General features: G+C 45.2%; 1 protein-coding gene across 1 annotated transcript in view; it reads left to right on the forward strand.

Annotated features, from left to right (window-relative positions):
- The window catches only part of LOC144095227 (beta-mannosidase-like), a 55,983-nt gene extending 48,562 nt beyond the window's left edge, over nt 1–7,421 (forward strand). Inside the window, exon 16 of the mRNA XM_077629012.1 lies at nt 6,892–7,421. Within this exon, the coding sequence (XP_077485138.1) occupies nt 6,892–7,395 (504 nt within the window). The 3' untranslated portion in view covers nt 7,396–7,421. The remainder of the gene's footprint in view (nt 1–6,891) is intronic.
- Nucleotides 7,422–14,494: the final 7,073 nt, after the last annotated feature.

The following is a 14,494-nucleotide window of genomic DNA, read 5'->3' on the forward strand; positions in this document are numbered from 1 at the left end:
AGCGCGCAAACGCGAAAGTAAACCGTGCGGACTTTCCACTCTCATCGATCGATGTAAAACATATGCGTCGATTATTTTATCTCTTAATTCCGGATTTCTAATTCCTATATTATGCATGGCCGCACCCCCTCTTTGACTTCCTGTGCCCTTTGTTCGCTTTCTATAAATCCCTTTTGGGTGCGCCTTCGTCACCTATGATCCCAGCTCTCACCACACTTAATACTCAAAGGCATGTGCAAACTGACGACTGCGCAGTTTATCCTGACGCAGTGAAGGGAACAGCGAATATGGTCCACTTCCATTCGCCCCTTTGAAAACGACGGCAGTATTTCCTGGTACCCGCGCAACGAGCTTGGCTCTTTTCACGTCCTCACGACATGGCAAACACCTCACATGCCCGTGTGCTGTGCGATGTCAGTGCACGTTAAAGATCCGCAGATGGTCGAAATTATTGTAGCGAAAGCTACATTCGCCACGAACTGGCAGTTTCGCCGTGCTCGCACCGCACCATGTGACCAACCACGTGACTGGTCACGTGACCAACCGCGTGACGAACCACGTGCAACACCTAGCCAGACAACCAGACTAAACTGGACTTTCAATCAAGATTAACCAAGGCTAACCAAGCTTTGCCTTAGCTTTCGCTACGTATATCCTGGCATAACCGAGCTAAGCCGCTGCCAATTTTCCGGAGCCCTCCACTACGGCACCTCTTTCCTCCTTTCTTTTTCCCTCCCTCAATTATCCCTTCCCTTACGGCGCCGTTCAGGTGTCCGCCGATATGCGAGACAGATGCTGCGCCATTTCCTTTCCCTAAAAACGAATGTTCATTTTAATTTTTTCACATGGACACGGAAAAATAAGTCAGGTTATATCAGTGTGTATGAATAAGTTCCTGGAGATCACAGTGCTGCAATTCAGAAATGCAACCAAACTTTCGCTTGCATTCAGGCAGCACAGTAGAAACTGCTTGTGGGTATTGTCACCGAAGCTGTTCTGACAAGCAGGAAGCACACGAAGGCTTCCAACACAGACGGCTTATCTTACTTTCCAAACTTTTACTCTTGACACAAGGGTACTCAGTGGCGGCGACAGTGCTTAGCAAGCACACTCGACAGCCATTGAAACTAAAAATGTGGCTCCCGTTCGCGGTTTATGCAAAATTAACACAGAAATTTCTAAATAACAGATGGCCATTCGTGTGAACAATGTGAAGTACTTGTGAATACTGTCTAGTCGCGACTATTAACAGATAAGCTAAATTGCGTCAAATAAACATACGCCTAGGCAACTTCCCTTGTGAAGCGAAGCTGCAATTAATAGCACCCTGTGCCTAAGATAAAAAAGAATGATAGCGGCGATAAAAGCACAAAAGACAGCATCCTAAAATTTTGTGGCAGTACGCCCATACATATAAATTATAATGATGTATGAGGGCAGCGAAAGCAGCTTAAAATTTATACTCTTTTTTTCACAATCCTCCCCTTTAACAAAAGGCGTTCTCAGATCTATGCGCATTTTCTATGTACACGTTGACCCTAAGAAAGCAGAATTGAAGCAGTTGATGTCGAATGTGTCGATATTTAAAGTCATTAAACAATTTAAAGGTAGTCTTGCGCGTCGCTGTAATATAACTCTATAGCTGTAACATAACTGCGCGTCGCTGGTGGCTAATATAACTCTTGTTTGTTAACAACCCATCTTTCTAGTAGGTTTAACTTCTAACGTCTAAGTGGTTGCTCAGGAAGCACTCAGCAAGCAATGCTTAAACAGCGCTTTAGAAGCTCTGCGAAGAGATCATGTCCAGACGACTCACAAGAGCATTCCAGGGGAACCTATCGGCTTGATAGTTCTTATGCGAATTATCAGTTACATTCAAAAGAGTAGTTTTTTTGTTAACTCAGAATATTGCCCGATTATTTAAAAATAGCTTGGTTTGTGGCTTTGCATACAAAATTTCACCAAGTACGTCACATTTTTATGTAACGTTTGAAAAGCGTGCAAGAACAGGTAACTGCCGATTACCACAGCAAGGAAGTCATAGTCTCTAGTTCATTTCAAGGAATTATAAATATAGCTAGAAATTGCTTGCCAGTTGTATAAAATATCGATTTATTCAGCCCATCGATAAAGTACGGCTTGAATGCTAGGTATTCTTAATAGTTTACTTCAACAAAAACAATAGAATTACAGTGCAATAAGCAATCCCCCAGAGGCCGCTAGTCATTTATCTAAGTGCTGAACTAATACAAAACTTGTGGAATTGTTAAATGGAAATAGCAAGAACGGATAAAATGAACTAAGTCTTCTTTACGTGGTGCAATTCAAGTCATCTCTGAGGGTGGAACTGCGTATAAGTTTCAAGGTTGTTACTCCACTGTTACCAGTGGTACCAAAATGCGCTAAATGTAAGCGGGCGAAAAAGTCTACATTGCTCTGCGTGCGCTGTTGATTTTTTTTTCAGTTGGTATTCTCGAAAAATTCTTTTGATCCACACATTACGAGAAGCTAATATTTCGAAGGTGTGCTTGACAGAGGCTGGAATGCATTCATGAGCGGTGATATGAATCACATAGCGAGAAATCACATTACACCCTCCGTGGGCGTATTCAGATAGTTCGCAGCCTTCCTGGAACAAGGTTCATAGCGTTTGAAATTCTCTGAAAGCTAATTCCTCATCAAGTACGCGTCTGTACAAGGCTACGAGTGTGAATGCGCGAATGGCCAACTGTGCAGAGCCCGTGGCTGAACTGGCAGAGTCTCGCTTCTCCTTAACGCCTTCGCCTTTTCTTCGAAGGAAGCAAGAATAAATTTTCTTAAGCTGTATGCAACAGAGTCATGGATGTACATCATTCTTAGAATGAATAGGTATTAATCGCAGAAATCAAGTGCAAACTAAGAAGTGTGCGCAAACGAATTTGATAAAAGGCAAAAAACAAGCATAGTCCAGTTCTTTCGAAGCGATAATTTATTTCCCCAATTGAGACATGGTTTGGGGGTCGTTGCGAGTTATGGTCTCCTAGAAAGACCTTTGCGTGGTCATCTCCCACGACCTGTTTTAAGTTGTCGCCTGCGCTCCGAGCACTGAATGTCACAACAACAATCTTTTCGTACCATGACTGAAGAAGATTGAGCACACCGAAATGCGTACCTTCCATCGATTCAAAACACCTGCGAACGGAGACCTCGTAGGAAAAGTGTTTTTCATTACACCGTGGCCGTTTGCTTATCGCTACCAGCATCAGGCCTTGGCCAAGCCGTTCTTTGTAGGTAGCCTTGAGAACGGTGGCCCGAAGCAGAAATTGACAAACCGTCCTGGCCGTCACCTCAATTCGCGCAGTATTTACCGTAAACAGAGCTCTTTTTGTTTCGCTCTCCCCGCGCTGACCTACTTACTCATTCCGCCTGACTCTGCAGCAACGCTAAATTGATAAGCATCACCACGCCCGATGCTTTGTACCTATTTTCTCCACCTTTTGCTGGGCAATGTATTCGTATTATTTACAAACAATCTTCCGCGCGGCTTCAGCTTTCAGAGAAATGCAGATCACGTGTCAGAACATTAGCCTTGCCCTAGATCAATACCGCGCGAAGATTCGTGTCCGCAGGCGGCTGGGGCTGGAAGCGTTTCTGGCCAGCACGCCATGTTTGCACGCCAAAAAATCTTCAGTGTTTCCCCAGCGGCGCGACACTAGGAGCTCATGTAGGAAATGTTGTTATGCACGAAAGCATCGTCACTCCGGGGGTCTTGATGCACTGTGCAGTAAGATATCATTCATCGGAATATGAGGATGCGCGTCTGCGGCCAATGGATATTTAAGCATTATTGCAGGAACTTCCCTGTGTATTCTTGTTTCACCTTCCCATCGGGCTTTGCTTCCTTTAGGGCAGCTGTTTTGCATGAATAGGAGTGATATGTCCCCACCTATCTGACCTGTTTTTCCTTCCGAGATAAGAGAATATCAGCTTCACAAGCACAATAGTTGACAAAAATAGTATAAATATACCGCTTGATGACGTATCACAAGCTGCGAGTCTGGTGGACTCAGTGTCCTATACGCCGAGCCTATGCCTTGTGTGTTGCAGCATTCTGGCAAAGCAACCTGCAATGGAAAAGCATCAGTCACATACAAGAAGAGAGTTTCTAAGGAAGCTGTCTGAAGGCCATTGCGATTGCACAGGCGTATTAACACTCGAGTAAAAATTATCATCACTATTCTCACCAGCCTGACTACACCTACTACAGGACAGATGGCTTTCCCATATTTCTATTAACATGGTCCCGTGCCAGCTGCGGCTACCTTATATAACTCCACGAACTTTCTAATCTCATCCGCTTAACTCATTTTCAGCTACCCCCTGTTATGCTCGCCATCTCTTGGAATCCAGTCTGTTTCCCTCACCGACTATCAATTACGTTGCCTTCGCATTGCATACCCTGCCGATGCTCAGGTCTTCTTGATTTCGACTAGAATGTCATTAACTTGCCTTTGTTCCCTGACCCAGTCTGCTCTCTTCATATCTCTTAATGTTACACCTACCATTTTCCTTTGCATTGCTCGTCGCGTTGTCCTTAAATTAGGTTGAACCTTTTTCATTAGCCTCCACGTTTGTGCCCCATAGGTGATTACCGGTAAGATATTGCTGTTATATGCTTTTCTATTGAGGGACATTGGTCCGTCAAAACTTATATTCAACAAACCGTTACAAGAAAGAAGCAAACTTATATTCATAATCTGAAAACACTTGCCAAATGCGCTCCATCCCATTATTATGAGTTTAGTTACTTCAATTTTGTGCTCCCGATTTACGGTCACTATCTGCCCTATGTAGATGTATTCTCTTACCACTTCCAGCGCCTCGCTGGCTATCGTGTACTACTGTTCCCTTCCAAGACTAGTGAACAGTAGTTTAGTTTTCTCCATATTAAATTTTAGACCAACTGTTCTGCTCTGCCTGTCTAAGTCATTGTTCATGCTCTTCCCTTGAATTTTCTTAGCGAGGCAATGACATCAGTGGATCCCAGATTATGAAGGTGTTGTTCATTAACTCTTATTCCCAGCTGTTCCCAATCCAAGTCTCTGAGCGTCTCCAGTAAGCACGCGGTGAATACCATTGGAGAGATCGTTTCTCCCTACACCTTTGCCTTATTGGGATTTTTTTTTTTGCTGTCTTTATGCGGTGCTATGGTGGCTGCGCAGCCGCTATAGGTATCCTCCAATATTTTTGCACATGGCTCTTCTGCACCCTGATTCCTTATTGCAGGCATGGCTGCTGAGTTTTCAACTGAATAAAATGCTTTCTCGTAATTTATGAAGGTGATATATAGGGGTCGGTTATATTCTGTGCATTTTTTTATCACCTGATTGATATCTTGAATGCGGTGCATTGTCGAGTAGGCTTTAAGAAAACCTGCTTGGTCACATGGTTGAAGTCCAAGGTGGTCCTGACTCTATTAGCGATTACTTCAGCAAATACCTTGCACACAACAGACAGTATGCCAATCGGTCTGTAAATTTCCAAGTCCTTGACGTCCCCCTTCTTATTGATTCAGATAATCTTAGTATTCTTCCAAGACTCCGCTACACAGGAGGTCATGAGGCATTTCTTATACAGGGTGGCTAGTGTTTGTAGAACAATCTCCTCACCGTGGTTCAACATATATGCTTTTACCTGATCCTCACCAGCTGATTTCCACCCTTGCATTGCTTCTAAGGCTTTCTTTACTTCCTCTTTCATTACTGGCTGGATATCTCTGCACTACTACTTCTCTCATTATCGTCCTGATTACACCGGCCACTCCGTAGATCCTTAACCTAATCTATCTTACCCATATTGCTAATGGCATTGCCCTGCTGCTCTCTTCGCGCATACATCTGATCTAGCCTATGCCTATAGTTTCCTCTTGACCGGTTTTTGCCTACCGTCGTTCTTCAGAGCATGCTCAATTCTCACCTCATTATACTTCTTTATGCTGATTCTCTTAAGCTTATTTACAAACTTTGAAAGCTCTTCCAGTTGTATTCTGTCTGCGGGGTTAGACCTCTTCATGCTTTGGCGTTTCTTAAGATTTTTCGTCTCCACGAGTAACAGCGAGTTGGTAAACATGTATCATTAGAATGTCTTTTGTTAGAAGTGTGTGCTTTGGCAGTAATGTGTGCACCGGCAGGCACTATTATTACACATATAATTCTTATATGAAGTCAAAATAGTTGCGAATTCGAAAACGCGAACACTTATATAAAAGGCGACATGCGAGCTTCCGCCGCTCCGTTCCGCCATTCCGGCTTGCAATGTTCGCCGATGAACGTGCACAATATTGCAGGGATCATCTTTTTCGACCCCACCACGAGGACTGATCCAGTCGCTCTTCCTAAAGATGAAAGTTTTTCACCAGCTTCACCACCAGCGCCACTGCCACTCAAAGAGAAGTAGTGTGCACCCCCAACGAGTGACCCCTCGGCTACCAGAACGTGTGCTTAATTTAATGCGGCGGTTGGTCTCACGCACGACCGGCTTGCTTCCTTTGTGTAGCGGCATCTAAGAGCAAATCAGCCGTGCTTTCGTGTCAGTGTCAGCAAGAGACTAACTGCTGAGTGCACAAGTACGCGATTTACACCGATCTGCCATTTTATAATTGGATACAAGCACGTAGCAAGAGTTCAGTTAGAGGATAGATGAATTGAACAGTGTAGAGTCGGAGTCACAACTTTACATGCAGTTATGCGTGTCGGTTCAAAGAGGAGGCTTTGCTCCTTCCACAAAATTAAGTGTTATCAATTACTAAAAATAACTTTCTTCAGTTGTCTTTCTCAACCAATTAATATTTAAGTTCTCACGAATGCTACGTAATACGGTTTAACGGAAGCCATCTGCGCAACTCCTGTGCAGGTCACTGACGTCACCGCCGACACTCCTGTAGGGCCTGAAACAGGTCAAGCTAAGACGCCGGACGACAAGGCAAAGAAAAATGTCTCCTCAACAACTGACGAGGCCTCACTGAACAGGACTTCCCACGGGCCGAAGATCGAATACAGTAACGGGTCCATAGAATCCGGCCAGACGCCTGTCTCCGAATCCTTGACAAATCTCGGCCACACGTCGCTGCAAGAAAATTCCGAGGGCACGTCACCAGACGCCATGACGGACAAGGCTAACGTCCACGTTATTGGCCTGACTACAGATGGCATTGCGCTGTTTGTGTGGCTGTCAGCAGGCAAAGTCAAAGGTCACTTTTCAGACAACGGCTTCATCATGACTGAGCGCAAGGGCACAGTGACATTCACGAGCGACCTGTCCGTTACGACCGAACATCTTAGGGCCAACCTCACCGTCACTTGTCTGAACTGCCTTTTCAAGTACCACTACTCACCAATGGCTGAAGCCAAGGCGTAGGTAGCCGCAGTACATCTCTGTATGAATAAAGTGACGCTCCCCAGTAAAATTACACGTGCGCCTCTATCTCGGCACCGTGCTTTAATGGGGGATGAAATTTAGGCCGTGATTATGCTTTTAAGCAAACTTTTCAGAGCTATAACGTAAGGAGAGTATCGCAGGGATTGGTCAATGACCTGCATTCTGGGTCAGAAAATGTTCGTCATACTGATGCCGACGTTGCAGGCATACTAAATGCCTCTTAAATGGCTCTAAATGGCATTACTTCGGTTCTTGCTGAAAGGCTCCCAGAATGCAGCAGGTTGAAGAAAAGCTTCAACAAGAGCAGAACACCCAAATATATACTTTCCAAAGTAACTAAACAAAATTATAATCTGCTCATTCAGACCTAAATGATTGTAAAGTAATTCCCTAAGCCTACTTTCAAACCTCTCTGTGGGCACAAAAAACATTCCCTCAGCACGCCGTACGAATTCCTTGAGGGAAATATATATATAGCCCATCAAACCTGGAAAAAACCTCTCTGGTCGGGAATAAGTTATTCCGCAATAAAGTCATTTCGCATCAGGGAATGCGCTAGAAAAGAAGTGATTTTATGCCCATCTGAGAATCTTTTCGGCAGGCTCGTGTTTAGCGCGAGGTTTAATGCAAGACCTGTGGCTCAAAGCTGCGACACGATCCACCATTTAGACCCGCCATAACTAGAAATCGATCCTAAGGTCACCGAATATTTTTCCTCTTCGTCCCGCCGCAACATCACTCGTGATAACTACGGCTTGTCCTTCAAGCTTAGCTGCTACGGTACCCAGCCTTAGCAGTTTCACGACCCAGAACTGGTAGTCTGGAAAAGGGAACTGATAACTATTATGTGCTTCGTAACACGGAGTAAGCGCCTCGTTGCGGACAGACAAAGCGACACTCTAGCGGCAGTGTTTGCACGCAGGGGAGATGGAGCTCCGAGATAGCTTGTTATCGTTCGTGAGTAGAGTTCCGAGATAGCTTGTTATTATGCGTGAAGTAACGCATTTCGTTGCTCATCAACACTGCTACTGCTTCCCACGCTTTCAGATACAGACGAATGCAGGAGTTAAAAAGGAAGTTCACTCAAATTCCTTCAACATTTTCTCGCTGGCTAGGGTAACCGAAATCGGGCTTGAGACGTGACGCACAGAGCGAAGCGGAGTGACCATTCTCGTTACTAACTGTTCTGACCTCACCAGCAGCAAGCGCCGAGAGTACTGCACAGAATTACCCGCAGCGGCATGATTGCAGGGGTCACCGAGTAAGGAAGGCGCAAACAACCGATACTTCGCAGCGAGAGCCGGCATCACCGGTCAGTGCTTGCTTTTCTGCGCCGTGCGCATTCTAGCGGACGCGTTTCCATCCGTCGCGATACACCCGCGGCATTAGCAGATCGCACCAGTGTGACTATTGGAGCGTCGCATTGCCAACGCAATCCCTTTACCGTTAACTCGGCCGACGAAGCACGAAGCCAGATAAGAGGCTCGGGTCACAAAGAGTCGTCGCGGGCCAAAATGTCCCGATAAAGCCGCTGGGAAGTTGTGCCCTTTTGCTGCCTTTTTCTCAGGGTAACCTCGGATAAATATGAAAAAGGAAAACACAAAACTGCGTTCTGAAGTCGCAGTCGATTAGCTGTGCTTCCGGGCGAAATGACAGAAAAAAAAAATTGTGCACCTACTGCTTCGTAGAGTGTGCAAGAAACGACGCTTTATTGGTCATCATTCGCAGTGCTCTGATACGTGCTGTCCGCTTTTTTAGGTAAAAATAGGAAATAGGAGCTTTCGGGAAAAAGAAATCAAAGTTGATGCTTAGTTTCTTGACAGCCCCCACACTAGCGAAGGCTACTGAATAAATATGTAGAAAAACAACAGTGCTTTCAAGGCTAATCTGATTTAATGAAAATATTAATCATTTAACGTAGCTTTTGGTTTTCCTTTATCTGAAACTGCTGCCGTCCTCGCATTATTGATTTTCGAATACCGGTAGATGTCTTGTTGGCGTTTCGGTCGAAAGAGAAAAACGGTGTTCAGCGCTATCTGCAGCCACCATGGTTGCCAGTGCATGTCAGTATCACTGGTGCGACGGAGCAGCTAGCACTTAACCTAAAGACTGGGGAAATTATCGGATATGTTCATCCAATTCATTTCCCTTTCCCACTCGAGACATGCCTTAATATGCACTGAGACTCTCCAGAATAATAAAGGCTTTGGCGGGCACTCATATAAAAAACAATGCTCGTTCATCAGTGATAAAGACAAAGTTGGGCACAAGTTTAGATTTCGACCAAGGCGAGCAGCTTAGTTCGGCATACGCATACATATGCCTTCCATCACACGCATATCCTATGTTGCCAGCGATAAAAAGCAAGTTGCGTTTAGAGCGCAGTCTGCTAGATAAGCTATATACCGGAAATAACGGTAACATGTTAACCTGATATGCCGCAATCATTCATGACCATGTTGTGTAAATAAACACATTGCTTGAAAATAATCTGAGCACTGTGCGTACCGGGACGGATCGGTCATCGAAAATGTCAGAATGTGGGCGAGGCGTACTGAATTGCAGAGCAATAGGCCATTTAGGTATAGGCCAGATCTGTCGTAGAAATTTTCAGATTGTGGACGAGGCGTACCGATCTGCCGAGGAATAGGCCATTTAAATTCTGAGTATTTGCCTTGTGGTCAAATAGATTCGCGAGCTGCTGACTCACTATGCGCGTAATAGAATCTGACACGGACATTCAAGAGCCAGGTCATAGATACCTGATTCCTAGATGGCACAAAACAAATTGAACAAGCTTTCTGCCTTCTCTCTGCCATAATTCCTGCGTGTTTGCAAATGGGTGAGAGCTTTGCGCCTCTCATCTGTGATAGGATGCCAGACAAACATCTTCAGGGATTACTAATGGGGCACCGAGGGCAAATTGATGTTTGCCTGCATCGATAAGATCATCATCATCATCATCATCATCATCCTGACTACACCCACTGCAGGGCAAAGGCCTCTCCCATGTCTCTCCAATTAACCCTGTCCTTTGCCAGCTGCGCCCACCCTATGCCTGCAAACTTCTTAATCTCATTCGCCCACCTAACTTTCTGCCATCCCCTGCTACGCTTGGCTTCTCTTGGAATCCAATCCGTTACTCTTAAGGACCAGCAGTTATCTTGCCTTCGCATTGTACGCCCTGCCCAAGCCTATTTCTTGCTCTTGATTTCCACTAGTATGTCACTAACCCACGCTTGCTCCCTCACCCACTCTGGCCTCTTCTGGTCTCTTTACGTTACACCTATCATTTTTCTTTCCATGGCTCGCTGCGTTGTCCTCAACTTAAGCTGAACCCTTTTCGTTAGCCTCCACGTTTCTGCCCCGCAGGTGAGTTCCGGTAAGATACAGCTGTTGTACACTTTTCTCTTGAGGGGTATTTTTTAAACTGCCATTCATGATCTGAGAGAACCTGCCATATGCGCTCGACCCCATTATTATTCTTCTATAGTTATTTCCCTCTCATGATCCGGATCAGCTCTGACTACCTGCCCTAAGTGGACATATTTATTTACCACTTCCAGCACAGAGAGGCCACTCTCACTAAAACCGAGCTTTTATAAGCTAGAAAAGACCAAAAAATGAAATACAGCTGTCGCCACCAGCGGCTGATTTCGCAAGTTGCATGCATTGCTTGACACCTATTTTCATGTGCTGGGCCATGAGCTACGTTAAATTACCGTTAACTGCTACCCGTGATAACGGAGTCCTTTTCAGTAAGGACTTAGGTTATTCGCCCTAATTCATAATTCTTGACGTCCTTACTGAAAAAGACGTCACGAATTTGATTCGAATGGTGGCAGGATTCGTAAATCCAATGTTCTCTGCCGCAAATGCGTCTTTTGTTGCCCGACAAACAAGAACGTAACCTAAAACACCAAAGAATCATTTTTTACTGAGAACAGTAATTATATGGAGTTGTGCACAAGTGTCCCTTTATAGCCCGTCGTCTCTTTCTCCTAGATGGTTTTGTACGCGACTTTTTGTTCGCATCGTCACAAATGGAAAAAAAATTACTAAAATTTCGGGTTTGTAGAGCCAGCAGTATAGCGGGTTACGGAAACGAATTCTGAATGGTAAGCAAACTAGGTGACTTTCTTAACCACAGGTACAGAGGGGCTCTGACAATACCCGATAGAGCGTCGGCTTTGCGCAGTGTAATACGAGAAACGATAGTGCAAATTGTAGCGATGAGACGTGTCTGTTGGCCTAACAGGTTTAAATTAGTGTGAGATAATACCCGGCACCTCTGCTCCCGAACGAAGCAAACCTAACATCAGGCGAAAAGAAAAAGAAAAAGAGCGGCTAAAGAAAAAAAAAATAAAACAAATCGAATCCTTTTTGCCTCCCCTCCGCCATTTTTTAAGTACTATTTCACACGTTTAAAAAAAGCCTTCGCCGTGAAGAAACTTTCCTAACGGTTCTTTCTATTTACCGCTGCTTTTTTTTTTTCCCCCAGAGCAACTTCTCACGACCTTTATCGTACATGAATGTCTGAAACTGGTAGACAACAGTGGAAAAGACGTCGGGGTCTCTTGAGAGTGTCTTTGGCGGCAAAGCGCTTTGCTCGTGTTTTTTTTTTTTCGTTTCTTCTCGTAGATGTTTAGCTCTCTTGGGGAACATTTGGAGATTCAGCGAGGAAAGGAAAAAAAAAAGGCAGCCGTAATAGCAACTTCTTTTCATTTCGCCCCTCGGCTTCTTTCGAGAACCTGACCCAACCGTAACAGAGTTATATCCTCGGGGGGGGAGGCTGCGGGGTTAGAGAACTTGCGCGATAGCGGCCGGCCGGTCGGTCCCTTGCCAGCAAAGCGTGGCGCGGCCGCGACGTCATTACGTCGCCTTTCCCGGGTCTTTGTACTCTCGCTGCGAACGTTCAAAAATCTGCGCTGGGTTGCTCTTCACTTCGCTTTCTGGGCAGGTGAACATGTTTTTTTTTTCATGGCACCTCTACATTCCATTGGCATGCAGAGACACAGATTCGAAGTTTTAAATAAAAGGAGAGCCACTTGCAATTGCATCTTGAAGGACTTTTGGATCCTTTCTTTTCGAAGCTGAGTATATGAGTCATTATTCAAGGAACAGGCTTCCGTAAAAATCTTTAAAAGACTCTCTAATGTGGGCTCTGCTTGGGTTTTTTCGCGCATGAACGACGGCTTTGAGCGACAGTTTTCTTTCTTTTCTTTAGGGTAGGCAGAGAAGGAGGGACAAGTAACTAATCATGACGTTCAGTACTGCATCCCACTCTTATCCAGCGTGTCATGATTGAGCTGAATTAGTTGCTTGGTTCACCTCCATAACCGAGATCCTCCAGCACTTCTTGGTACTAGAGAAGAAGGAGGAAGTAAAACTTAATTACATAGGGTAGTGTAGGGCAAAGTAGGGTAGGGTAGGGTAGGGTAGGGTAGGGTAAAGTTGGATAATGGTAAGGTAGGGTAGGGTAGGATAGAGGGCAAGTACCTGGAAACGTAGTGTATTGTGTCGGATACCAGTGGCCTTATATATGTGGAAGGTGGAGGGGGGGGGGCGGCATTCTCACCCTATGCCCTATATTGCCAAGAAAAAAATCCGGGAAGTCCGAGTAGTCTGTGTACTAAGAGTCACCACGGTTTTAGATCTCGAAAGCCGTCACATAGCATCCGTTTCGCGCGTAGGCTGAAGAGGGGAGGGAAACACACTTAATTGTGTGTTTTTTAAAACTTTTTTGAATAGCTGTTCATTTCACGCGTGTTTGTTCCGGACGATGCCATGAAGGCAAGGACGACCTGAAGTTAGGAGCCTTAGGCCTGTCTGGTGTCCTGGAAGCGGCCGGTCACAAACACGGATTCTTAACACAATTATCGCGGCAACAGAGTTAACTATTATGGTGATTCGCAAGTTGTGGTATTACATTTTGCATTTAAATCCACGTTTGCTTTTAGTTTAGAAGCATGCACGTTTCTAATTAGTTTAAAAGCTGTGCGCCAGGAAACTAATGATTATTTTCTGCCACACACAAAAACAAAAGCAAACGGGGCATAATGAGAGACAGAAACAAAACACTGGTTTCGCAAAGGACGGAAAATGATCAAAACTCAAGGCTAACACGTCAGCTTCATCACGTATGCAAATGAACGGCGCAGCGAAGCACCACGGGCACAGCGCGCAGGCCTTCAAACGCCAGAGGAACAACCACGTCAGCTGTCACTCCTATTAGTTGCCAATAAAGTGTTTTATTTCCCTTACGTGGCAGTTATGTCTGTTTTATCACCAACTCAAGAACACAGAGGCGAGGAAATCAGCGCGCTTTGGCTCCATTGCTTACAATGTTCCGGGGCACTCATGTCTCTTACATTTTGCCGATGCGACCTACACGCCGTACTGTTTTCTGGTCGAATGACACTTTTACAACGTACTCATCGCTCTGCTGTAACGTTTTTGTACAAACTAATGTTTTTGTCTGGAGCTATCATGGCATGTCAGGGAAACTTGAGGGAATAGGGTAAACTGCGATGGTGAAGTTTTTTTCATTAGCAGAGGGCTTGGTGAATTCCGTGTGGTTCACTACTTCCTCCTTGGTTCGATACTGATTTTTGTTTCGACGTAACCAGATCACTACGGCCGTCCCAGGAGTGGCTATGAAGCCATGTGACGACTACATTGACACCACTGAAATTGGTACAAGTCCTTTTGTTCTCTCTCTAGCCACCGAGCTCAGGCCAACTAATTAAGGGAGCTGTCCAGTCTAGATACGCATGTACTGGGGACAGCCTTTCAAATTCTGATTGATTGCATAAATGCCCGTGGAGCCAATGCAAAAAATCGTAGAAGTCTTAAAGCTTCATCCTACTGCTTTCATTCTTATTGCTGACGACTAATATAATGAAGTCACTGAAAATCTTGTCGTGGCGACGGCTGGATCAACCCTGTGGCCCCGCAGTATACGACGCAGTAATTCATTTGTTTCTCAAATAGGGTTGTGGTAATCCTGGCTTCCCGCCGTTCCCTCTGCGCGGCCGCCTATCTTACGCGGGGTTCTCTTTCCCTTTCCCCCGTGTCC

This window comes from Amblyomma americanum, chromosome 6 (genome assembly GCF_052857255.1).
Source record: "Amblyomma americanum isolate KBUSLIRL-KWMA chromosome 6, ASM5285725v1, whole genome shotgun sequence".
Lineage (NCBI taxonomy): Eukaryota > Metazoa > Arthropoda > Arachnida > Ixodida > Ixodidae > Amblyomma > Amblyomma americanum.